This window comes from Ovis canadensis, chromosome 11 (genome assembly GCF_042477335.2).
Source record: "Ovis canadensis isolate MfBH-ARS-UI-01 breed Bighorn chromosome 11, ARS-UI_OviCan_v2, whole genome shotgun sequence".
Classification (NCBI taxonomy): domain Eukaryota; kingdom Metazoa; phylum Chordata; class Mammalia; order Artiodactyla; family Bovidae; genus Ovis; species Ovis canadensis.
Window position 1 is genome coordinate 24,166,727 of NC_091255.1, and position 27,126 is coordinate 24,193,852.

Genomic DNA, 27,126 nt, shown 5'->3' on the forward strand with positions numbered 1-27,126 from the left:
GTCTGCCAGATGAAACCGGAACAAGCATCTCAGGCAGAAGGGCAGTGAGTTCCCAGCGTACGTGGGGCTAGAGCTCTGGGGACCACATCGTCCAGGACGGGGTAAGCTGAGCCAAGACATTTGGACCTCACCTCTGAACAGTGGGCTCAGTGGCTTTCACTCAGGAGCTCCACGGCTGTGGACACAAACTGAAAAACTGGTACATGGATGGACCTGGAGATTGTCATCCTGAGTGAAGTAAGTCAGACAGAGAAAGAAAAATATTATATGGCATCCCTTATGTGAGGAATCTAGAAAGAAATGATACGAACGAATTTTTCTACAAAACAGAAACAGACTCATAGGTACAAAGAACAAACTTATGGCTGCCAGTAGGAAAGGATGGGGAGAAGAGATACTAGGCAATTAGCGATGGAATGTACACACAGCTACATTTTAAATGGATAGCCATCAAGGATCTACTGCCTAGCACAGGGAACTCTGCTCAATGTTACCTGGCAACCAGAATGGAGGGGAGGCTGGGGGAGAATGGATATGTGTATATGTATAGTTGCTGTCCAAAGGGACAGGTCCTTTTGCTGTCCACCTGGAACTATCACAGCATTGTTAACTGGCTACTCCAATATAGAATAAAAAGTTAAAAAAAAAAAAACAAACACAAAATCTAGTGATCATCTCTGCTGTGACATTCTTTGGGCATCCCTGGGTTGCGGCTACTACATGAGATGCTTGATGCCTCGTTTGTTTTGTCACTGAGAGCTGGGTAACACAGGCCTCCTTAAAAGCACAAAGGGGCTGAATATTAGAGAGACGATGGGGGACAAGGGAACCCAGGTAAGAGATGCTGGACAGCACAAGAAAGCGTTTTCAGTTCAAGGGCTTTAAGTGCTGGGGGCACTGTGGCTGGGCTTGTGCTTACAGGAAGTAGCCAGGTGCAGACGTGGGGACACTGCTCCTGGAGGGGACACTGAGTGCCTGGGCACCTGGTAACCCAGGATTAGAAAGAAACCAGGATGCGGGTCCTGGATAGGGAAGTGGTGTCACTGCCTGGGTCCTATAATGAAGCCCCAGATGGTCCAGGATTGAGGGACAAGGAGGGAGGGGGTGTGGTTTTATTGAGCCTCTACAGTGTGTCAGACCCCGGGGTAAGCACTTCCTGGTACTTGCAGCTCACAGGACAGGAGGTCTATTCGCAAGCGCTGACCACGAAGTGAGCTATAAGCCCTGCGGGGCAGGCCTGGTATCCATCTTATGTCTGCTGTGTCCCCAGGACCTGACATATTTTAGGTATTCCACAGTGATTTTTTTTTAATTTTAAACTTTTAATTTTGTATTGGAATATAGCCACTTAACAATGTTGTGATAGTTTCAGGTGGACAGCAAAGGGGCTTGTCCCTACACGTACATGTATCCATTCTCCCCCAAACTCCCCTCCCATCCAGGCTGCCACATAACATTGAGCAGAATTTCACATGCTCTACAGTAGGTCCTTGTTGATCATCCATTTCAAATAGATCAATGTGTACAGGACCACCCCAAACTCCGTAACTATCCCTTCTCCCCACCCTTCACCCCAGGCAAGCATAAGTTCATTCTCTAAGCCTCGGCAGTGATTCTGGATGATCCAACTTTCTTTTCCTCTCTCCTCCTTCCTGCCCTTCTTAGTTTTCTCTCTCCCTTCCTTTCTTCCTCCTGTGTTCCAAGATAAGGTGAGCCATCTCATTGAATCCTTTAAACAGCCCGAAGTTACGTTATGGTTGGGGAGTTTATTTTGAAAACAATGGAGAGTTTTACCAGACCCATTAGGCAGTGGATTTGAAGGAAGGAATTAAGGCTCAGAAGCGTTAAATTACTTACCCTAAGTCACACAGCTAAAAAGGAATGGGGCTGAAATATGACCCAGTTGCTTCTGAGGCCAAATACACCTCCTCCCTAAGTGAGAGAACTCAGAAAATTTGGCCCCAGAGATGGACGATGGGAGGCCAGGATTCCCGCAGCTGTGTGGTGTCAGGCAAACGACACCTCTCACCATTGGTTTCTGTCTGGGTCTGAAGAATCAGGCTGAAATGTAACTGGAGGGGTGGCACGCAGGGCCAGGCTCCAGTGCCCCCAGGCCAGCAGGGTTTAGGCAAGGACCTGGGGAGGAGAGAGGAGGTGATCTTAAGATGAACTCATACCGTTTGAGCTCTGTCTGACCTCTACCCATCCTCAGTAAATTGGTCCCCAAAGATGACTTCACCAAAGATGACTAATAAGAAAACCTTTCTATAGGCACACATTAGTTTTAAACTTCTAACTAAGAAAAGTTAAAACTTCTAACACGAGAAACTGATTCAGTGTTGAGGCTGCAGACCATTTCTTATCCCTCCATCATCTATGCAGTTCTGACCCATCTCATTCAAAGCCGTGGATTTGTACCAAGCCTGGGCAAGAAGAGATGGCGTTGGGGCGGGGGAGGTATCGTGTGGGATGCTAGATTTCCGTGTGGTAGGCGCCTCCGGCCAATACCTCTTGCTGCTGCAGGAGCTGGGAAATGGGGAGGCGTGACTAAGACCTTCTGTCTTCTCTTTTCCTGTCCTGGGTTTGCGGTGGCCACAGTGAGGGGGAGGAGGGGAAGCGAACTGCTGGAGGGGCAGCCCCGTCCTTGTCTCGAGTGGGCTGGGCAGCAAACCCAGAAGGAGGGGAGAGTGAAAAATTTCCTGGCTGGCCACCTGGCTCCTCACTGTGTCCCAAGTGAGTCTAAAGGATCTGTGGTTACCTTTGGCCAACTGATGTCCCTTCATCTCCTTCCTTTTGGAGACCCACTAAAGTGACAGGCCGGAGCAGGCAATGGCCCCCCACTCCAGTACTCTCGCCTGGAAAGTCCCATGGGCGGAGGAGCCTGGTGGGCTGCAGTCCATGGGGTCGCGAAGAGTCGGACATGACTGAGCAACTTCACTTTGACTTTTCACTTTCATGCATTGGAGAAGGAAACGGCAACCCACACCAGTGTTCTTGCCTGGTGAATCCCAGGGACAGGGAGCCTGGTGGGCTGCCGTCTATGGGGTCGCACAGAGTCGGACACGACTGAAGCGACTTAGCAGCAGCTGCAAAGTGACAGTCACGGAATAAAAAAGGATCAGTCTGTGAGGGCGAAGGGAATAAGAGTGACTATGGTGTCTTTGAGATTTCGACTGCTTTAAGTACTTTTCAGGTAGCAGGAAGCAGCTGGTCGATAAAAGCACTGATGGAGCAAGGCAACAGTTAGCTGTGGTCCTTCATGAAAGTGTGTTCTCAGAGGTGGCTGCAGGTGGCGGTCAGATGGCCAGACGCCCCAGGGTCCGCCATTCCATCTGTGCAGTGAAGTCTCAGTATAACCTTGGCAAAGTCAGTGTCTTCCTTCTGAGACTCATTTTTTCCCATCAGTAATAGGAAGAGACCCTACTGAATTCTTATCTGCTGGTGCCTGAATTACCTTGAGCTTCCCATTCCCGCCCCCCGACATGTAGAGGCACATTTGTTTTGATGCTGCTTCTGAAATGGAGCAAAGATATTTTTGCATTTTTTTTCCTCTCCCAGGACACTTTTCAAGCCACTGCTGCAGGTGGTCTTCAAGGGGAATTTCATCTCTGACATGCCAGGACTCCCATCCAGGTGTTAGGATGAAGAATACATGGAATGAAGGGGTTGTGAGGATGTAAGACCTTCATGTGGAAGAGCCAGGCACAGAGGGGCTTCAGAGGGAGCTGAAGGACTCTCGGCTGGGGATGGCAGAAGGGGCTTTACGGAGACACTGGTGTCTGCAATGGGTAGAAAATTCACAGAGGGAGACAACCAGGAGGGCCCTGTGGGTGGAGCTTACAGGGGCAGCAAACCCTGGAGATAAGAAAGCATGGGACATCTGCAGAGAGTTGCAAATACTGTAACTACAGGAATCCATGGAGACATCACCTGCGTTACAAATGGCCAGGTCAGCAGTTTGCACTTCAGCCCACTGACCATGGGAAACCATCAAGTTGGCATCGTGGTTTTTTTGAATAATTAATTAATTCATTAATCTGACTGTAACGGGTCTTAGTTGCAACACCCAGGATCTTCATTGTGGCCTATGGACTCTCTAGCTGGTTGTGGTGCATGGGTTCAGGTGCTCCACAGCATGTGGGATCTTAGTTCTCTGGTCAAGGATTGAATCCTGATCTTCTTAACCCCTGGATCACCAGGGAAGTTCCAGCCTTGTGACTTTTAAAACTTTTATTTATTTTTAATTGAAGGATAATTGCTTTACAGTATTGTATTGGTTTCTACCAAACATCAACGTGAACCAGCCATAGGTTTACCCATGTCCCCTCCCACTTGAACCTCCTCCCCACCTCCCTCCCCATCCCACCCCTCTAGGTTGTTACAGAGCCCTGGTTTGAGTTCCCTGAGTCACGCAGCAAATTCCCTATCTATTTTACGTATGGTGATGTATGTTTCAGGTTACTCTCTGTACATTCCACCCTCTCCTTCCTTCCCCACCCCCACCCCCGTGTCCATAAGTCTATTCTCTAAGCCTGTGTTTCCACTGCGGCTCTGCAAATAGGTTCATCAGCACCATCTTTCTAGATTCCATATACATACATCAGGATACAATATTTGTTTTTCTCTTTCTGACTTACTTCACTCTGTATAATAGGCTCTAGGTTCATCCACCTTGTTAGGACTGATTCAAATGTGTTCCTTCTTATCAACCTTGTGATTTTAATGCACAGATACGGGCCAGCTACCTTTCTTGAGCACCTAGTATGTGCTGCTTATCCCATGCATCTGCACTGCACACCAAGTCTTCAGGACCTGGCGGTCACGTGTCTCTCTGGCCATTTCCTCACTGTCCTTCATGCCTCGCTGTCTTTACACAAGCTCTTTCCTCTGTGGACAGGCCCCTTTCCACTTAACAGCCTTCCTGCTGGAGACTTTGCTTGAACAACATTCCTCTGGGAGGCCTCTCCCCTGTGGGCAATTCCCAGGCCTCCCCTGTGCCCTCCACATGGCACGTCCCCTACTGTCCTTGCACCAACTGGCTTTTCCTTATTTATCTGCGAGTCAAAGGGCAATGACTTTTATTTTCTTGTTAGCTGTCTTCCCTGAGGCTAACCAAGGACTGAGAACAGGGCGGGCTGTTGAAAAGTATTGTGATCGGGAAAATAGAATTTGCAGCTATCTGGGCCAGGCCCTTGACATAAAACATAGCAGATCTTATTTTTTTAATTTACTTATTTTTAAGAAATTACTTATTAGTACTTATTTGGCTTTGTTGGGTCTTAGTTGCGGCATGGGGGATCTTTAATCTTCACTGAGGCATCCAAACTCTTAGCTGTGGCATATGGGGTCAGATTTCTTGATCGGGGATCAAACGCATGCCTCTGGAATTGGGAGCACAGAGTGTTAGCTACTGGACTACCAGGGAAGTCCCAGTAGATCTTATTGAATGCTCACGCACACCCGTGAGACTTGAGTTACTCTTCCCATTTTGCATGAGAGATGTGACTATGGTGAGTTTATGCATCTGCTGATTTGCAGATGTGAGATTTAAACCCAGGTGTGTCTGCTCCGTGCTGCTGCAGAGCTCTTCTGCTCCATCATGTTCCTGGGACAGGGGCTCCATTGCTGGATGAAAAGACATGAGGTCAGAGGAGACACAGGCCACTTCCTCTCATTCAATTTTCTCTATGCCCTACTCAGCTGGGACAGCTTCTACTAGGCCTCTCAAGATCCTTATCTGCACCTGCGCTTGGGGAACTTTTCCTATACCTCTCACACCTCCCAGGAGAGTTGGAGAAAGGAATTTTCCACGTGGTCACTGGACGTGAGTAACTGTGGCTTCCCCACCTCTGCACCGGGGCTTGGAAAACCCCACCCAGGTCTTCTGATAAAAGCCCTGGGCCCTGCAGGATAGACTAGAGGAGAACTCTTTGCATCACCAGACTCACTGAGACCCTTGCAGCGAGGTCTGAGCCGGACAACCCGAGATGAAGCTCATCATCCCCGCACTGGTGTGCCTGCTGCTGGCAGGGATGTGGTTACAGGATGTGGACACCAAGAGCAGTGAGTTTGGCTGGAGTCACTTTGCTTCTCTTTGGGGAGGGCGGAGACTCAGGCGGGCACTCTGGGGTTGCAGGGTGGGGGAACAGGTTCACCTTGAGCTCCCTGCCTCCATCTCCACTCCTTCGGGAAGAATTCTCCTCAAAGAGGAGGAAGGGAGGTCTTGGATGGGGGCAGGGGGCCAGCAAAAGAAACGTGACTCTGGAGTCCACACTGACCACTGAGCAGCTCGCTTCAGTCAAAGGAGGTCTGCTTCGTCTAGACTCTGCAGACTGATGGATGGAAGTGGTGAGGTCATTTACGCCAGCTGGAGGCCTGAGGTCCAGAGGAGGGACCGATAGGGGTCTTGCCTCCACCACGCAGAATCTGAGGTCAGGACAGATTGGCTAACCTTGGGCAAGTCACTTGACCTCCCAAACTCTGATTTTGCCATCAGTAAATTGGGATTTGATAATGCCTACCCTCTAAAGCCCCTCCAGTACTTTGGCCACCTCATGCGAAGAGTTGACTCATTGGAAAAGACTCTGATGCTGGGAGGGATTGGGGGCAGGAGGAGAAGGGGATGACAGAGGATGAGATGGCTGGATGGCATCACGGACTTAATGGACGTGAGTCTGAGTGAACTCCAGGAGTTAGTGATGGACACGGAGGCCTGGCGTGCTGCGATTCATGGGGTCTCAAAGAGTCGGACACGACTGAGCGACTGAACTGAACTGAACCCTCTAAAGCTGGTGAGAGAATACTGACCTTACAACAGACATATGAAATGGGCTTTGCAAGCAGTCAAACTAGAAGGTCTGAAATGCAAGTCTTTTGAGGGCAGGCTGAGGGGTGGGGTTGCAAACCGGCAGAGTGGAACTTGGGGATCCGAGCTGTGAGCAGGGTAGAGGACCTTCTGGAGTGGTTGGGGGTGGGGGAAAGCTTGGTGGTTCCCAGGAAGCTCTTTCCTGATCACTTCTTCGAGTTTAAGTTCCTAGCACAGTCTCTAATCCCGCCCCAAATAGCAGACTGCAATTGAATCAGACTCACCAGGGCCCCAGGGCCCCTGAACCATGCTCTAGCAGTGGGATGTCATAGCTAGAAGAGCCTTTAGAAATCAGTTTTTAAAAGTCTTGCTTTACAGCTGGGAGGTCCGGAGTTCAGAGGAAAGGCTCATCTTGACCAAAGCCGCACAGCTGTTTGGTCGGGGCCTGGGACCTGAACCCCAGTGTTCTGACTCTGCCTGAACGCAGAGCGAGGTGGCTGATGAGACGCTAGGTCCTTTGGATGCGGCCCCAAAGCCTGAGCCTGTCCCGGAAGCGTTTTTCCGCCCTGCATCCTGAGTGAGAGGAACTCAATATGGGTTGAGGAATAAATGCGAGCCATTCTTGGGCTTCTCTTCCAGTGCACGTGCCATCCTCCAATTGCTGTTACAGGACAGTGAAGAGAAAGATTTCTCCGAAGAAAATCCGATGTTACAAGCACATCAGCTCCACCTGCTCCCACGAAAACCATCTAATGTAAGAAATGTATCCTCTTCCGTCCCTAACAACTTCTCCAGAGAACAGAAACGGGCCCACCTGGGATTAGAGTGGCAGACGCTAGATGGCGATGTTCCACTAGATTAAGGTGTTTTTTTTTTAACCAAGCCATCGAGCCTGCCAAAACCTTGGGTGCAGAGCCAAGAGTGGACGCTAGGGAGAGCACCTTTGCTCCCGCAGAGACATGGGTTTCTTGAAGCTCCAAGGCGCCAAGTATTGTATCTTAATATTTTACGCCCAGAGCTTAAAAGCTCCCGGCACTACTGTGTGATGGTACGAGTGAGGGGGGTCTCAATTAGTTCCTGTCTCTAGATTTGCCATCCTATAACCTTGGGTGACTCTGGGCAGGTAACTTTTCTGAACCTGATTATCTGAGTAGCTCTCGGCACTCCTGAGCTGTGAAGTGGCATAACCACAACAGCTGCATCACAGGGTCCTTACAAAGTTCCAAGGAGGTATCTTACACTTGACACGCAGTGTCTGTGAGACATGAGACACTTTCATGTGTATTTTCTCAATCAGCTAACTCTCCTGGGGCACGCATTTTCATCATCATGAAAACTGAGGTTCAGGGAATTGAAGAAATTTGCCTAAGGTCGTGCAGATAATTAAAGGCAGAACTGATCTATGGTTTTTGGACAACAGCCAAGTTTGGGAGGTGGACAGATCAGAGAAGAAACAGACGCGCGCACAAACACATACCCCCAAAGCAATGTTTAGGGGGTCCAAATGGATACAGACACATGAAAAGACGGAGCAGGTGAACTCTCAGAGAGATTCTAGGAGAGGATTTGTTTCCATGCTAGCAAGCTGTCTACAGCCTTGGCTCTTCCCTGATGCACTGAATCCACCAAAGGGTCCAGGAAATGCAATTTAAAGAACTACCACCCCACCCCCACCCCCGGTGAAGCTTGGGTGTTCCTCCTGGAGTACACATCACAGATCTGACGTAACACTTCATTTTACAGGTGCACAGCTCAGGGGCACCCAGGAGTGACGTGTGCGTGGCACCCAGGGAGCTCAGGGGCACCCAGGGGTGACACAGGTGACTCAGTCCCTCTTCTATTCTCTGCCCACAGATTGAAGCTGACTGGAGGCCTAGAGGCTTGTGTCTTCCAGAAAGACTCGTGGGTTCAGGCTTATTTAAAGAGGATAAACCCCTGCCTGGGAAAGGAAATGTGAGCTGATCCCTTCCCATCCTGGACTCAGGACACCACGTGGCTTCACTTGTCTCACTTCACATCGGTCCTTCTGCCCCATCTTCACCGGGTCACTCCAAAGGGGCTGCTGGGTTCTAATAAGCTCTGTTGTTGCACTTTATATATTTAAATTCTAGAATCTTTAAGTTCTGTCCGCCACCCCCCCCCCCCACCTGCCACCCCCCACCTGCCACCCCGTGCCTCTTGGACCCCACAGGGATTTCAAGGTGCAAAGTTGATTGACATTGAGCGGGCTGGGGCCAGGGGGCGGAGAGGAGGGAAACAGGTTGGAATTGGTGTCAAGGGGAACTGACTTCTTTTATTATTATTTAATTTTTATTGGAGTATAGATGCTTTACAATGTTGTGGTAGTTTCTACTGCACAGCAAGGTGAATTCTTGATACTGTGGAACTGACTTCTTGTCAATAGGAGCCAATAAATGACTCAGCACAACTCAGCTGACTGCCTTTGTCCTGGGGGAATAAACGTTGATTTGGGTTGTGATGTAGATGGGGCTGGGTCCCCACTTGCATGCTCTCTGCCCCTGCCCTGCCCTGTTCAGAGGGTTTGGAGGCTATTGTTATCCAAAAGTCACAGCTGCCCTAGCTGGGGAGGAGGGGGTGCTGGGGGGGTGGTTGCCATCTGCCTGTAAAACGTAGCTAGCCCTGCTGTAGAGAGGAGGTGGCTAAGGGCTGGAGAGATCGACACCTACAGGCCTGAGGACACATAGCAAGTCAGGATTGGATCTGGCCTTAAATCTCAGGGTTCCTGCTGCGGTCAAGTCATGTCCTACTGCTTGGCTGCCTACAAAACCAAACTCTCAAGTGTTGACAGAAAGGAAAATTGCCTTTAATCAGCATGCCAGCAATCTGGGGAGATGGTGGACTCAGGATCCCCCCAAAAACCGTCTCGGAAGATTCTGCTCAGCCATGAAAGCTTCTAAAGGGAAACAGGAAAGCCATCTCAGTTAATCATTGGGAGGGGATGGAAGTCAGAGTCCTCAGCGTCCCCCATTGTGTGCAATGCTTGTCGACTGCTCATGATCTTTTTTTAGATGCTATCTTTTGACATAGTGTGTTCTCTAGATTCCTGAAGGAATGAGAAGAACTGGGGAAAAGATCTGGTTATCTGTTACTTATTCTTTATTTCTGCTTCTCTGATCTATGGAAAAAGCGACAAGTTAGGTAACCTATTGTATGATCAAAAGATTTGAAAGGTGTGCTAAGGCTGGAGATGATAGAACACCCCTCTGGCTGGAATTCCAGTTATCAGTGGCAATCATGACAGATCACACTGATCGAAAAACAAAAGAAAATCCCTTTAGACAAAAGTGGCCTCCTGAAGAGAGCTCTTTTCTGCCAAAAGTTGCTTACACTGCCTTCCAGGGTAGAAATCTTTTCCAAGTCCCCATGTGCCAAGTGACTGCCTGGCACAGCATGGCAGAGGGACCCTGTGTCCACTGGGCAGGGCCTGGAGAGTTAATTAGCAGGATCTTTTCCTGGGGAGGGTCCAGGCAGGTGGGTCTATGTCTGATGGAGATGCCAACAGAGGTCATCCAGAGGAGGGAGGCAGTCTCGAGAAGAAACAGGTGAACCCCCAGAGGACAGAGAGGAAGAGGAGGCCCTGTCCCTTTAAAAGGGGCAGTCACATGCTCCAACTTACCTGCAACTCTAGGGAGACTAGTGTCAACTACAAATTGGCACTTACCAAGAGCACTGCCGAGGATTGAACAACAAAGGCATTTGCCATCTGCCTCTACAGAGACTGAACCCCATGCTGCTCTAGCTGATGACCTGCAACAGTCCCTGAGGGAGTCCAGGGTGGAGTGAGGCACTCTCTGCTCCAGGGAATCTGGTGGGACAGGTTTTTAGATAGTTGGATGTTTTTAGGAACAGATTTTATGATCTCAATTCTTCCAACTTCTCATATCTAGAGAAGCACTGAATCCCTTCATGGTGACGTAAGATCCTCAGGACAAACAAAAACCTTTCGTAAAATGAGTGCTTCATGGCAATGAGCTCCCCCTTCACCAAAACCTTGCATATTGTCTTCCCCCCACTGCTGCTTTGGAGCAGTCTCTCAAAGCTATCTGAGATGCTGTCTCACAGGGTGCAGTCCTCATTTTGGCCCAAATAAAATTTAACTCATAGCTCTCAAGTTACACATCTTTTCTTAGCCAACACTACTCTAGTACTCTTGCCTGGAAAATCCCATGGATGGAGGAGCCTGGTGGGCTGCACTCCATGGGGTGGCTAAGAGTCGGACACAACTGAGCGACTTCACTTTCACTTTTCACTTTCATGCACTGGAGAAGGAAACGGCAACCCATTCCAGTGTTCTTGCCTGGAGAATCCCAGGGACGGGGGAGCCTGGTGGGCTGCTGTCGCACAGAGTCGGACACGACTGAAGCGACAGCAGCCGCAGCAGTAGCAGCAAAGAAAAGAGTGAATTCTGAGTCTCGGATATGGTGCCTTTAGGAGAGAAAGTCTTGTGTCCTGAGTCTCAGGGCTTCTCCCACTTTCTCCAGCATTCAGCACACAGTGCTTCAGGCTCATCTTAAGCACCTCCTCCTTCTGCCCCCAAGACTACCCTGCTTCCTGGGCTCCCCTTCACCAGACCATTGCAGTAGGCGGCTCTCAGTCAGCTTGTTGCAGGAAGGGGGACCTGTTCCACGGCACAAAAGTGGGCTCCTGTCTAATACTCAGAAACGAGTTGTCCGAGGAGACACGTGTGCTCAGGAAGCTAGATATTGGGAAGGGGCGCCTGGGTGGAGAGCAGGAGGGGAAGGGAACCCAGGAGAACTGCTCTGCCACCTGGCTCGCAGTCTCGGGTTTTATGGTGATGGGATTAGTTTCCGGGTTGTCTTTAGCCAATTATTCTAACCCAGAGTCCTTCCTGGTTCAGCCAAGAGGGATGCCAGCGAGAAGGATTCTGGGAGGTGGTCGGACACGTGGTGTCACTTTTTGACCTTTCCTGAACTCTCCCAGTTGGTGGTGGCTTATTAGTTTTGAGTTCCTTACTGTAGACGGTCACTGTGGTGCCTGGCCAGGGTGGGCGGTTTCAGTCAGCGTGCTTTCCCTAACACCTTTCTTGCCAACCCTGTCCTGCCCTTGGGCCCTGCCCCAGACTTCTCCTCCTAGCATCTCCCACCCTCGGCCCTCCCCACTGTTCCAAGGCCTTCAGAGCTGAGTCCAAACTCCCATCTTAACATTCCAATTCCTCTGTAAGCACGCCTCAACCTTCCTTTCCAAAGGTCTGCGGCTTTTCAGTTCTGAATCCCACACGCCAATTATTTGGGGATGTTTGCCGCAAGCCCTCTCCCCTCTTTTCCATCTGGCATTTCTTCCTACATACATCTTCCTACATACATCTGAGCCCCTGTTGGCTCAGATGTATCTGTATTTAGGGCGCCTCAAAGCGCCCCCTGCTGGTTGGGAGTTATCCCTGAAGAAAACACTACTGCTGTATTGGAGATTTTATTTACTTATCCGGCTGCACTGGGTCTTAGGTGTGGCGTGTACACTCTTTAGTTGCAGCATGTGAAACGCTTAACTGTGGAATCTTGGATCTAGTTCCCTGAGCAGTGATCGAAACCAGGACCCCTGTGTTGGGAGTACGGAGTCTTAGCCACTGGACCACCAGCAAACCCCCTGCATTTGAGGTTTTAAACAAAGTGTATTTTCTGCAAAATAAGTTAGTGGTCCTAAAACTGTATACATCTTTCCATAATAACTTCCCCTGTTGGCTCAGGCAGTAAAGAATCTGCCTGCTAATGCAGGAGACCTGGATTTGATTCCTGGATTGGGAAGATCTCCTGGAGAAGGGAATGGCTTACCCATTCCAGTATTCTTGCCTGGAGAATTTCATGGGCAGAGGAGCCTACAGTTCATGGGGAGGCAAAGAGTTGGACATGACTGAGTGACTAACACTTCCTTGCTTTTCCATAATAATATATTAAGCAATACCCTCACACTCACCAGGCACTGTCCTTCTTAGATTGCAATGGCCCTTCAAACCCATGGCTCTCTAGGCATGCTCACTACCCACTGGGGAGGTAGGCAGGAGGGAGACCCACTGCCCCTAGCTTACAGGAGCAGGAGTTGGGGCTCCTGATAGGAATCAAGTGGCTCAAGAGATCACCAATATTCAAAATAAATCCCCAACCAGCCACAATCTGAATAATACTAAATATTATTTTAAGACATGGTACATTTTGCGTCAGGAAACCAAAAGCACTCCATTGGAAAATTAAGGTCAAATTAGTCCAGGGTAGGGACAGGAGGCCCTGTGGGGGGAACAGTTCTCGTCCTCTGGTTTGGTCTTAGTGTGGCCAGAAGAGTTCAAGTCTTCAGGGTGTGATTTTTTTAAAATAATTAATATTTGAATATTTAAAATATTTATTTATTTGGCTGTATCGGATCTTTGTTTCCCCATGAGGGATATTTCATCGTGGTGCACAGACTGTCTAATTGTATTGCACAGGCTCAGTAATTGCAGCCTGTGGGGTTAGTTGCTCTGTGGCCGGTGGGTGTGGGATCTTAGTTCCAGGACCAGGGATTGAACCCATGTCCCCTGCATCGCAAAGTAGATTCTTAACCACTGGACCACAAGGGAAGTCCCGGGTATGAGTTTTTGATCCAGGTTTTTCACATAATTCTCCTTTGTGTTGGCACCCATATCCTTGGCAGTGTCAGGTGACATGCTGGAGGGTTTTATCTCAGGGATGACTCCTTAGATGCTAAAACCTGTCAGGCCCACCTGCTACAGGGGAGGGGTCCTCTCTGGGACAGGAAATCAGAGGGGAGTAGTAGGGAGAGACCCTCTGGAGGTGGTCACTCTACTTGCCAACTGCCCTCCCCCCAGGAGAAGCTGGCCAGGCATCTGCCAAAGTAACCACAGAAGTGTGAGCTGACATCTATTCAGGGAGCAGGATGTGGGATGTTACCAGCCCTCCCTGGGCCTGTCCCTGGTATACTAAGAGGAAGCTTTGGATTACATAGTCTGGTTGGATCTTATCCCCTGAGTATAATGCCTCAAATTTGTCTGATGTCTGTCTGGTGAGGCAAAACTTAGACTGAGGGGATGGAGAAGAGGATGTGGTGTGGGGGAGGGGTAAGATATGGTGGGAGTGTAGGGGAGCAGGATTTTTCTACTTACATGACAGCTTCCCAGGGACCCCAGCTGCTGGTGATGTGATTGCTCTTCAGCTTCTGCAAGGGAACCTTCTTAGGTTTCTTTAATCACAAGGAACCTGCTGTTTCTTACGGTTAAATGGGAAACAGCAGGTGACCAGGACGTGGAGTGTGTCTAGAAATAAAGTCACAAATAAAAAGCGTTGGAGGAGATGCCAGGTTTTTCTCAGCTTGAATGCAGCAGGGGAAGGCGAGCACAGAGGTAGAAGTGGGTCTCATCCACCCCGGGTCCAGTGCTCCTGCCAACTGCCCTGAAGGCAGGATAAGGCCAGGAACACGTGCCTCAAGATTTTTGAGGTTGATTCCGCCTGGAGGGGATGCATCATTGCTGATTGAGGAAGGTCGGTGTGATGGGACTCGGATATGGACCCCAACCTACAGGGTTTGGAAAGATTCATTGTATTTAGACGCCAAGTCATGTCTGACTCTTTTGCCACCCCATGGACTATAACTCACCCAGCTTCTCTGTCCATGGGATTTCCCATGCAAGAATACTTGAGTGGGTTGCCATTTCCTTCTCCAGGGATTCTTCCCAGCCCATGGATCCTACCCGCATTCCTACATTCACAGGTGGATTCTTTACCGTCTGAGCCACCAGGGAAGCCCTTGGGAAGATTAGCTGGCATCAAAGAACAGGCCTTGGATTTGGAGTGGGCAGTGTAGGCTTTATTCTGGCTCTGCTGTGGCCTGGAGGTGGGAGGGGGCAGGTAGGATGCCTGCTGTCCCCAGCATGGGCTCTCACTTCTGTCTCCAGAATTAGAAGTTGAAACCTTGAGGGTCCCTGGTGCTCTGATGGGGTCAGAGGTGAAGGGCTTTGTCTTAGGCTTTCCTAGAAGATGAGAAACTGAGAAGTGAGAGAGGAAGGGAAGGGGGAAGAGATTGAGCTTACCCAGCTGAGTCAGCACCTGGCTGATGGAGGCATCTTCTGTGAGCCACAGACCCAGAGATGCTGCGGAGACCTTCCTATGGGAAGGGGCGGATGCCAACTTCACCTGGAAAGCTATTGGTTTCTGATTCTGTCTGATTATGTCTCAGCCCCACGGTAGCTCTGGCTGCCCTGCCTGCCTATGTAGGTAGCAGAGAGGATAGGGTAGCAGGGATTGCAGAGGGATGTTTGCCTGGCCAGGGTTATGGTCAAGTCAAGATGGAAAGGGTGTTGAGACTGCTAAGCTGGAGACTGAGCTGCCAAATTGTTTTCCAGGAAATGCAAGATGGAAGTTGTGAAAGATGCAGCTGTTTCCCCCTTAGCTGCTCAGACCGCAGAAAGGAAAATGGACCACCAAAGTGCTGGCAGTCGCCCTAGGAAGTGACCCTAGGAGCTGCTGTCTCCAAATGAAACGGAAAACCATAGAAAATACCTCTGGTGCTAGGGACTTTCCTCTATTACGTATTTAGTCCTGACAAGGTAAGCACCATTTATAGATGGGGACACTAAGGAGCAGAGAGCTTAAATAACTTGCCCAAAGTGTCATGGGGAGTAAGGGGTGAGGCTGGGAGAAACAGCTATAAGTTTACATATAATCACCAAGAGTTTCATGTTGCTGATGTCTTTTTCCAAGCTAAGTGCTAAGTAGAAGTCTCTTGTGCGTGCTCAGTTGCTCAGTCATATCTGACTTTTTGTGACCCCGTGGACTATAGCCTGCCAGGATCCTGTCAGTGGGATTTTCCAGGCAAGAGTACTAGAGTGGGTTGCCAGCAGGAGATGTAGATTTGATCCCTGGGTTGGGAAGATCCCCTGGAGGAGAAAGTCTCATACTGGAGAAAAATTAAAGCCAGCTCCTGGTGACTGGGCTCCTCTCATAACATATAGGTGCTCCCTTCTCCTGCTCAGACCTAAAGGGATATGGTTTGAAAACCACTGATTTGTCTAGGTCCCTTGCTTTCAGGAAGGTTTGTTGATGGGAGAGGATGGGGAACAGAGCAAAGATGTTGGCTCCTTTCTCCTGAACCTAGCTCCCTCCTGCAAGGAGTCTGAGCTAGGAATTTGGGAGGTGGGTGAGTGGGTGGGGAGTACCAAAAGGCACGGTGGCAAGGAGGGAAGAGCTTGGACTCTGATGGAAACCCTAGCAAGTCTCTTGGCCTGAATATTTCTATCCCCATGCTCACTCCTGACTCCCAGATTTTGCTTACTTTTTGTACATGCTTGGAATAGTCTCCCGTCCAACCTCTGTTCTTGCAAGTCTTTCTACTCTAGCAAAACAAGCCCAGTGAGGGCAAAGGAAATAATGAAACAAAGATCTAAGATTAGCAGATGAAGGTGGTTCTTTGACAAGCCTATGACGAAGTTGAAACTCTCCTGAGGCTGATCAGGAGAAAAGGAAAAAACAAAGGCTCCAGTAGGGGCGGTCCCTCCAGAGTCCACAGATCCCAGGAAGAAAATAAGAACCTTCTGCCAATAACTTTAATTTAGATGAAGCGGATGGATTTCTTAAAATCTGACTTACCAAATTACAAGAAAAAAATTTTTAATTCTCAAACTATTTAAAAAGTTGAGTAATGAAAAATTTTCCACAAAACATCCTCCAGTTTCGGAAAGCTTTAACAACTCTTTCTCCAAGCAGTCCAAGAGTTACTAATTCCAGTCTTACACAATTGCTTCCAGAGAATATCAAACGTGTGCGCCCTTCAACTCATTCTGTGAGTCTCTGACATAAAAACTTGTCAGGAATTACATGAGAAAAGATTGCAAGCTTGTCCCGGCAGACACACATTCCGTTCTATGATTCCATCCTCTTCTCTGGCCCAGAAAGTCAACCTGTGTGGATCACATCAATGAGACTGCAGGTCTCCTGGCTTCAGATTGGGTTTGGACACGGGAGCCCTTCAGGGTGTTGGCGAGAGGGAGTCGTTAGGGTGAAGAACTGATTTCTCTGCCTTCCTGTACCCCTCCCTGCATGCAGCCCTCAATCAATGGTTTTCACTTTCTCTCCAGGTGACCCTCTCCACTCTCTTCATCCATGTTTGGGGGAACTACATTGTCCTTGTGCCTTAGCCTCCAGCGGTGGTCACCGTGCTGTTACTAGCCTCAAAGAACCAAGCAGCCTTATGGTTTCACCACCCTCAGCCAAACATTCAATTGCATTTTTATTATTAAACTCTCTTCAAATCATTTCAACATCAGTGTCGTCCACTTTTTCCTGACTGGCATAGTTTTGGGTACCAGGAGTGGCTCCTGGCAACAGACCATCCAAATAGGATTCTGGAACTGGGTTGCTCATATATTTTAGGAGTATAATAATGGTATCTGCTGGCATCATGATTACTTAAATTTTCACCAATAGTAGGATGGCAGATTGTGTTGTATCAAGCCCTCCAGGTGATGCTTAATGGGCACTAAAATTCGAGAACCAGGCGATTACAGCATATCCCATGGCCATCCCTGATCTACAGCAAATAGATACTAGAGGGCTCTTAAGGACACTGCCCTCCTCTCATGGCCCCATCAAGGCATCTCTTAATCCGTGTAGTCAAAGCTCTGGTTTTTCCAGCGGTCACGTAAGGATGTGAGAGGTGGACCATAAAGAAGACTGAGTGCCGAAGGATTGATGCTTTCGAACTGTGGTGCTGGAGAAGACTCCTGAGAGTCCTGTGGGCCGCAACAAGAACAAACCAGTCACTCCTAAAGGAAATCAACCCTGAATATCGATGGGAAGGACTGACGCTGAAGCTGAAGCTCCCATCCTTTGGCCACCTGATGTGAAGAGCCGACTCACTGGAAAAGACCCTGATGCTGGGAAAGAGTGAAGGCAAGAGAAGGGGGCAGCAGAGGATGAGATGGTTGGATGGCATCACTGACTCAATGGACATGAAATTGAGCCAACTCTGGAAGATGGTGAAGGACAGGGAAGCCTGGTGTGCTGCAATCCATAGGGTTGCAAAGAGGCAGACATGACTGAGCGACTGAACAGCAGAGGAATTGTCCTCTGGCCTTCTCATGGAGTGCAGTCAGGGATGGCTGGGTAGCTTGCACGTAATAGATACTTTTCGATAGCTCCACTTCCCTGAGCCTTTGGACACCTTCCTAATGTCCCAGGGAGTTCTGGCATTTCAACTTCATCAATTACAGGCTTCTTTTGAAGTCTAGATTCCAGTCAGCCAATCTAGCTAAATAGTCATCACTCCCAACTACTTGCGCTCATGCACTGAATTGTGAATTCTGGACAAGCACATTCATACCAATGAATTTGACAAACTGAGTCTTATATGTTAATGTCCTCTTACAATTCAGTGCTCCACATGCCCCCCCAAACTTTCCTCCAAATTGAGTGAGTTGGGGGACTTTCATACCCTCCCAGCAGGGACTCCTGTCTGTCCTTCCCTCTGTTTCAGGAACTATTATCTTATAAGAGAATACGTTTAGGGACCTGGGGTCTGGAGTCAGCCAGACAGGGACTTAAATCCTGTATTCACTATTTACCTGTTATGTGGTTTGTAGCAAATTGTTTACCTCTCTGAGCCTCTAAGAGGAACTGGTTGCTAATTATTACGTCATTGTGCTGGTTCAAGAATCTAACAAATAACAAATGCATGTGCTAAGTCCAGCATCGATAATTTTTATTTAAAAAAATTTTAAATTTCCATTAAAGTATAGTTGATTTATAATGTTATATACTTTCTGGTACACAGCAAAGTAATTCAGTTATACAGATATATAATTCATATAATATGAAAAAGAATATGTAATTATTTTTGTATTTTTTCCTATTATGGTTTATTTCAGGATGTGGAATATAGTTCCTTGTACTATATAGTAGGAGCTTGTGTTTATTTATTTTATATATAGTACTACTAATTCCACTACTAATTTACTAGTAATTCTTATCTACTAATTTCACACTCATCTCCCCCCATCTCTTTTCCCTTTTTGTAACAGTAAGCTTGTTTTCTGTGTCACTGAGTCTGTTTCTATTCCATAATTAAATTCATCTGCACCATATTTTTGATTCCATGTATGTGATAGCATATGGCACTTGTTTTTCTCTTTCTGAATCATTGCATTTAGTATGACAATCTCTAGGCACATCCGTGTTGCTGCAAATGGCATTGTTTTATTCTTTTTTATGGCTGAGTGATATTCCATTGTATATATATATATATGTGTGTGTGTGTGTGTGTGTGTATACTTACCACATCTTTATCCATTCATCTGTCGATGGCCATTTAGTTGCTTCCATGTCTTGGTGCTGAAAATAGCACTGCTATGAACATTGGGGTGCATGTATCTTTTCAAATTGGGGTTTATTCCAGGTACATGACCAGGAGTGGGATTGCTGGATCATATGGCAACTCTATTTTTATTTCTTTAAGGAACCTCCATAGTGTTCACCATTGTGGCCACATAATTTACATATCCCCCAAGAGTGTAAGAAGGGCTCCCTTTTCTCCATACCCTCTTCAGTATTTGTTACTTGTGGACTTTTAAATGATGGCCATTCTGACCAGTGTGAGTTGATACCTCATTATAGCTTTGATTTGCTTTCTCTAATGATCAGTGATTTCGGTGTTGACCATCTGGTGATGTCCATGTGTAGAGTCTTCTCTTGTGTTGTTGGAAGAGGATGTTTGCTATGACCAGTGCGTTCTCTTGGCAAAACTCTATTACCCTTTGCCCTGTTTCATTCCATATTCCAAGGCCAAATTTGCCTGTTACTCCGCATGTTTCTTCACTTCATACTTTTGCATTCCAGTCCCCTATAATGAAAAGGACATCTTTTGGGGGTGTTAGTTCTAAAAGGTCTTGTAGGTCTTCATAGAACCGTTCAACTTCAGCTTCTTCAGTGTTACTGGTTGGGGCATAGACTTGGATAACTGTGATATTGAATGGTTTGCCTTGGAAACAAACAGAGATCATTCTGTCATTTTTGAGATTGCATCCAAGTACTGCATTTCGGACTCTTTTGTTGACCACGATGGCTACTCCATTTCTTCTGAGGGATTCCTGCCCGCAGTAGTAGATATAATGGTCATCTGAGTTAAATTCACCCATTCCAGTCCATTTTAGTTCACTGATCCCTAGAATGTCGACATTCACTCTTGCCATCTCCTGTTTGACCACTTCCAATTTGCCTTGATTCATGGACCTAACATTCCAGGTTCCTATGCAATATTGCTCTTTACAGCATTGGACCTTGCTTCTATCACCAGTCACATCCACAACTGGGTATTGCTTTTGCTTTGGCTCCATCCCTTCATTCTTTCTGGAGTTATTTCTCCACTGATCTCTAGTAGCATATTGGGAACCTACTGACCTGGGGAGTTCCTCTTTCAGTATCCTATCATTTTGCCTTTTCATACTGTTCATGGGGTTCTCTAGGCAAGAATACTGAAGTGGTTTGCCATTCCCTTCTCCAGTGGACCACATTCTGTCAGACCTCTCCACCATGACCCGTCTGTCTTGGGTGGCCCCACAGGGCATGGCTTAGTTTCACTGAGTTAGACAAGGCTGTGGTCCATGTGATCAGGCTAGTTTTCTGTGAGTATGGTTTCAGTGTGTCTGCCCTCTGATGTCCTCTCGCAACACCTACTTGTCTTACTTGGGTTTCTCTTACCTTGGTCATGGGGTATCTCTTCATGGCTGCTCCAGCAAAGCGCAGCTGCTGCTCCTTACCTTGGACAAGGGGGATCTCCTCAGGGCCGCCCCTCCTGACCTTGAATATGGAGTAGCTCCTCTCGGCCCTCCTGTGCCCGCACAGCTGCCACTCCTTGGACCTGGGGTTGCTCCCCTCGGCTGCTGCCCCTGACCTCGGGCATGTGGTAGCTCCTCTCGCAGCCGCCTCTGACCTCAGGCATGGGGTCAAAGATGGAGAAGCTCTATACAGTCAGCAAAAACAAGACTGGGAGCTGACTGTGGCTCAGATCATGAACCCCTTATTGCCAAATTTAGACTTAAATTGAAGAAAGTAGGGAAAACCATTCAAGTATGACCTAAATCAAATCCCTTATGATTATACAGTGGAAGTGAGAAGTAGACTAGATTTAAGGGCCTAGATCTGATAGATAGAGTGCCTGATGAACTATGGACAGAGGTTCATGACATTGTACAGGAGACAGGGATCAAGACCATCCCCAAGGAAAAAAAAATGCAAAATGGCTGTCTGAGAAGGCCTTACAAATAGCTGTGAAAAGAAAAGAAGCGAAAAGCAAAGGAGAAAAGGAAAGATAGAAGCATCTGAATGCAGAGTTCCAAAGAATAGCAAGGAGAGATAAGAAAGCCTTCCTCATTGATCAATGCAAAGAAATAGAGGAAAAGAACAGAATGGGAAAGACTAGAGATCTCTTCAAGAAAATTAGAGATACCAAGGGAAAATTGCATGCAAAGATGGGCTCGATAAAGGGCATAAATGGTATGGATCTAACAGAAGCAGAAGATATTAAGAAGAGATGGCAAGAATACACAGAAGAACTGTACAAAAAAGATCTTCATGACCCAGATAATCACAATGGTGTGATCACTCACCTAGAGCCAGACATCCTGGAATGTGAAGCCAAGTGGGCCTTAGAAAGCATCACTACAAACAAAGTTAGTGGAGGTGATGGGATTCCAGTTAAGCTATTTCAAATCCTGAAGGATGATGCTGTGAAAGTGCTGCACTCAATATGCCAGCAAATTTGGAAAACTCAGCAGTGGTCACAGGACTGGAAAAGGTCAGTTTTCATTCCAATCCCAAAGAAAGGCAATGCCAAAGAATGCTCAAACTACCGCACAATTGCACTCATCTCACACGCTAATAAAGTAATGCTCAAAATTCTCCAAGCCAGGCTTCAGCAGTACATGAACCATGAACTTCCAGATGTTCAAACTGGATTTAGAAAAGGCAGAGGAACCAGAGATCAAATTGCCAACATCCACTGGATCATTGAAATAGCAAGAGAGTTCCAGAAAAACATCTATTTCTGCTTTATTGACTATGCCAAAGCCTTTGACTGTGTGGATCACAATACACTGTGGAAAATTCTGAGAGAGATGGGAATACCAGACCACCTGATCTGCCTCTTGAGAAATCTGTATGGAGGTCAGGAAGCAGCAGTTAGAACTGGACATGGAACAATAGACTGGTTCCAAATAGAAAAAGAAGTACGTCAAGGCTGTATATTGTCACCCTGCTTATTTAACTTATATGCAGAGTACATCATGAGAAATGCCAGGCTGGAAGAAGCACAAGCTGGAATCAATTGATTGCCAGGAGAAATATCAATAACCTCAGATATGCAGATGACACCACCCTTATGGCAGAAAGTGAAGAGGAACTAAAGAGCCTCTTGATGAAAGTGAAAGAGGAGAGTGAAAAAGTTTACCTAAAGCTCAACATTCAGTAAACTAATCATGGCATCTGGTCCCATCAGTTCATGGGAAATAGATGGGGAAACAGTGGAAACAGTGTCAGACTTTATTTTAGGGGGCTCCAAAATCACTGCAGATAGTGATTGCAGCCATGAAGTTAAAAGACGCTTACTCCTTGGAAGGAAAGTTACACCAACCTAGATAGCATATTCAAAAGCAGAGACACTACTTTGCTAACAAAGGTCTGTCTAGTCAAGGCTATGGTTTTTCCAGTAGTCATGTATGGATGTGAGAGTTGGACTGTGAAGAAAGCTGAGCGCCAAAGAACTGATGCTTTTGAACTGTGATGTTGGAGAAGCCTCTTGAGAGTCCCTTGGACTGCAAGGAGAGCCAACCAATCCATTCTAAAGGAGATCAGTCCTGGGTGTTCTTTGGAAGGACTGATGCTAAAGCTGAAATTCCAATACTTTGGCCACCTCACATGAGGAGTTGATTCATTGGAAAAGACCCTGATGCTGGGAGGGATTGGGGGCAGGAGGAGAAGGGGATGACCGAGGATGAGATGGCTGGATGGCATCACTGACTCCATGGACATGAGTTTGAGTGAACTCTGGGAGTTGGTGATGAACAGGGAGGCCTGGAGTGCTGCGATTCATGGGGTCGCAAAGAATTGGACACGACTGAGCGACTGAACTGAACTGAATGATTAGTGATGATGAGCATCTTTTCTTGTGCCTATTTGGTCATTTGGATGTCCTCTTTGGAGGACACTAATTGGCATTCTCTGCCCCTCAGACTGGGTATCTTCAGAGAAAGGCAAGATTACAGAGGAAAGGAACACTGACATTGTGACAGGGAAGAAGGAAGCCATTCACCACCCCTGAACACGATGCAAGTCGACTTGCCTCCCTTCTTTCTTCACACCACCTTCTCTCCTATTTCTGTCTTGGCTTATAATATCCCATCCACCTACAACTTTCATCTTTCTTCTTCTTCTTCTTTTTTTTTTTTTTAATGAGCAACGCTTTTATTTATCTTTGGCTGTGCTGGGCCTTCGTTGCCGCACGAGCTTGTCTCTAGCTGTAGTGAGTGGGGGCTGCCCTCGAGTTGTGGTGCACGCTTCTCATTGCAGTGGCTTCTCTTGTTGCAGAGCACAGGCTCTAGAGCAATTGGCTCAGTAGCTGTGGGGCTCAGGCTTAGCTGCTTCGGGGCATGTGGAATCTTCCCGGACCAAGGATCGAACTCGTGTCTCTTGAATTAGCAGGTGGATTCTTTACCGCTGAGCCACCAGGTAAGCTCCCAACATTCGTATTTCTGTCTGACCCATATAGAAATTATTTGAGGTCTGGCTTATGCTGTATCTGGCTTCACAGATTTCATAGGAGATCAAATCTTGCTCTGAGATGGATGGCTGATGACCTTCCAGGGTCAAACTCTCCTCCTTCTACTCTAGAAAACAGATTTCTTGTCATGTTCTTGACCAGCATATCGTCAAAATGAAATCTTACCAAGGATCCAGGGAGCCTAAAAAGACATAGTGGGAAGATCATCGTGTAATTGATCTTCCTAGCCAGACAGGGGTAAAGCAGGATTGTCATAGGCAAGCTGAGGTGTGGACTCTCCCTACCCACTGGGCTGTTAGCTTTAACCCATTGTTGCTTTGCTAATTGAGGTGCTTATATTGTTTAGTTTTTGCTGCCTTCTTTTTGGGAGAACTCCCAGGATAAACACTTGATGCCGTCCCTTCCCATGACTAAATAAAAAGCTTAGGCAGGAAAGACTTCATATTGGCACACTTTCATGCTGTGACCAATGAAAGGGAAATTTTTCTGTCCATAGGCTGGTGGACCCAAGTTTGGTTCAGTAACAAATTCTCAAATTCTCCTCCCAGTTCAATGTAATCCCAATTATTAATACAATCAAAACAAGAATTTTGTGGAGACTGACAAGCTAATTCTCAACTTTTAGAGGACAAGTTAAAAAAAAAATAGTCAAGACAACTTTGAAGAAGAACAAAGTTGTTGGGCTTACACTCCCAGATATTAACAGTTTTTAGAAAGCATTAGTCATTATGACATAGTGCCATTGCTCCAAGAATGGATGAATGTACCAAGGGAACAGATTAGAGTGCAGAAATAGAACCATATATATACTGATGCTGAATATATATATCAGAGTTTGCCCTCTGGAGTAGCTAAGGAAAAAATACCCTTTTGAATAACTGATCAATCCATTATTCAGTGTGCTGAATCAATTTGATATTTATAAGGAAGAATAAAATCTTGATCCCTAACTTTCAGCACACTGAAATATATGTGTGTATATATATATGTGTGTGTGTATATCTCTCTCTATATATATATAAAATCATGTTCAGGTAGATTGTAGCTCTAAATGTGAAAGACAAAAGTAATGCTTTTTGAAGGCAAAATAAGAGAATATCTTTGTGACATCTGTTTTGAAAAAGTTTGCTTTAATAGGAAACAAAAGCACTCACCATAAAGGAACATGTTGATAAATGGACTATTTTAAAATCAGGAAGCCGTACCATCAAAAGGTAGTGAAAAAGAAAAATCACAGATTCTGAGAAGATGTTTCAGTTCGCATGTTTGTCAGAGTATAGAAAATGCTTCCACAATTTCATAATAAAAAGACAGGCAATCCAAAAATAGACAAGATCCACCAAGTCTAAACAATCAAAAATGAGTATAGGATATGACGAACTGGACCTTCATAAAAAAGATATCCAATAAACATTCAGCAAGATGCTCAAGCTTATCTGCCATGAGTAAAACACAAACTTAAACCACGATTATATGGAATTATACACATAATCAGAATGGTTGACTAAGAAAAATGACAGTACCAAGTGTTGCAATATCAGATATGAACTGACTCAAACTCTCATATATTGCGGGTGGGAGTGAATGTAAATTGGAGAAACAGATTTGGAAAATATTTAAGCCGTATCTGGAAAAGTGTCTGATGGCTGAGTATATGCTTAATATATGCATATCCTGTTAACCATGTATGTCTTTCTTTCTCTTCTCTTTCTCTCTTTCTTATCTATATATCCATATTTATTTCTGTCTATCTATCTATCTGCCATCTACCTGCAAAACCTTAAGTTCACACTGATAACTTTTAATTGCAGTCGAACCCCACAGAGTCTTTCTAGCCTCCAACATTCTATATCTCTCTGTAGAAGCTTCTCCAATAGTAAAGGAGTTGGCTTCCATTATCTGCAATACATTTACTTACTTGCTAAATCCTTCTCCAGGTCACCTCTCTCTTAAGTACATGGCTAACTCAGTCCTGGTGCTATCGATCCTAACTTGTGGACTGCTCTCCTGAACCCAGTCCTACCAAACATGCTGGCTGAGTTCTCCACAGTCTTGGCTCAGCCCTGGTCCCGAAGAACTTACTGGGATCCCTGATCCTGGTCCCAGCCCCAGCCTCGGTAAACACACCAACTGAATGCCCAGCTAAATCCCTGGCCCTCAGCCAGTGAACTTGCCTGGAGAAATCCAGGCATCGCCTGGAGGAAGGAGAACAAATATGGAAGGTAGAAAACAATGAATCAATAAGATAGATAGAGCCTGAGATGGGGACGTCTGTGCAGATAGCTGCTTTGAGAAGTGACCCCAGGGATGAGGACTGAGAGGCAGCCCGGTGACATGGAAAAGGAGAAAGCAACAGAAGCATGCATAATTAAGCTCAGAATAAGTGGGCGATGGGGACAGCTTCTCCTGGAAATGAGCGTACAGAATGGCTCCCAGAATCAACTGCTGGAAGGAAGAGTGGCAGAAGCTTTTAAACATCTACTCTGTACTTCCCTGGTGGTACAGACAATAAGAATCCACCTGCCCATGCAGGGGACACAGGTTCAATCCCTGATCCAGGAAGATCCCACATGCCACAGGGCAGCTCAGCCCATGTGCCACAACTACTGAGCCCAAGCTCTAGAGCCCAGGAGCCACAACTACTGAGCCCATGTGCTGCAGCTACTGAAGGCCTCTCACCTAGAGCCTGTGCTCCGCAACGAGAGGAGTCACTGCAACGAGAAGTCCGTGCACTGAAATGAAGAGCTGGCCCAGTTCACCACAACCAGAGAAAGCCCACATGCAGCAAAGAAGACCCAGCACAACCCAAAATAGACAAATTAGTTAATTTTTAAAAATCCACTCCAGTCTTCACTGGTGGAAAGTTGTCACCCACAGTGTTTGCTTCCCTGAACTGTGAGCATCACACAAATGTGTAGGCTGAGTCAGCTCCTGACCTGAGATGGCATCCGAGGAGAAGCCTGTGGACAAAAAGCAAGAAGCGAGGAGACACGGAGCAGATGTTGAGAGAGTGAGGTGAATCCAAGCCTGCAGCAAGCTGCCTGCCCGAGGCAGGCATCAAATCAGTACTGAGCCCAACAGGATGCTCGTCAGCTTCATGTGACCTCACCAGTTCTTTGCCCCTAACTGACAAAGGAATGGACTGTGTTCACAGAAATGAACCCATTAGTAGAAGGATGTGAATTTTCAAAGCACAACTATTCCAGTTGAGGCATATAAAGCACCAATAACTTAAATAAGGTGATGTATCACTTACCCCATTTATGTTTCATGTCATTAACAAAGTTCATTGTGATTTGAAATACAATGACATAATCCCAGAGTGCCTCTGGGTGACACTTGGGGAAGACAAATGGACTGTGTCTTCTGCTGTAGGCTGGTGAGAGTTTAAGATGAGGCTTATGCCTTTGGAATTTAGGACTTGTGTCCAGAGAGTTCATGAAACCCTGGGCCCAGATCTTTGGAGTCAGCTTGACCTTGAGGCTGTGAAAGAGCAGTTAAGAATTAGATGGAGCCTTTCTGGTTGGAAA

The 27,126-nt window shown here is 46.9% G+C and overlaps 1 protein-coding gene across 6 annotated transcripts in view; it reads left to right on the top strand.

The window, feature by feature from the left end:
* CCL1 (C-C motif chemokine ligand 1) overlaps positions 1–17,087 on the top strand; it is a 34,478-nt gene extending 17,391 nt beyond the window's left edge. The window contains exons 2-7 of one of the 6 annotated variants that reach the window (XM_069542666.1): positions 5,701–5,824; positions 5,943–6,063; positions 7,476–7,559; positions 8,660–8,758; positions 15,174–15,377; positions 16,905–17,087. In XM_069542666.1, coding sequence (XP_069398767.1) covers positions 5,701–5,824; positions 5,943–6,063; positions 7,476–7,559; positions 8,660–8,758; positions 15,174–15,282 — 537 coding nt within the window. In that variant the 3' untranslated portion in view covers positions 15,283–15,377; positions 16,905–17,087. Of the gene's footprint in view, positions 1–5,095; positions 5,825–5,909; positions 6,064–7,444; positions 7,560–8,659; positions 9,234–15,173; positions 15,378–16,904 lie in introns of those variants that run through there. The other 5 variants (XM_069542667.1, XM_069542669.1, XM_069542671.1 and 2 more) reach the window with 5 other exon arrangements.
* Positions 17,088–27,126: the final 10,039 nt, after the last annotated feature.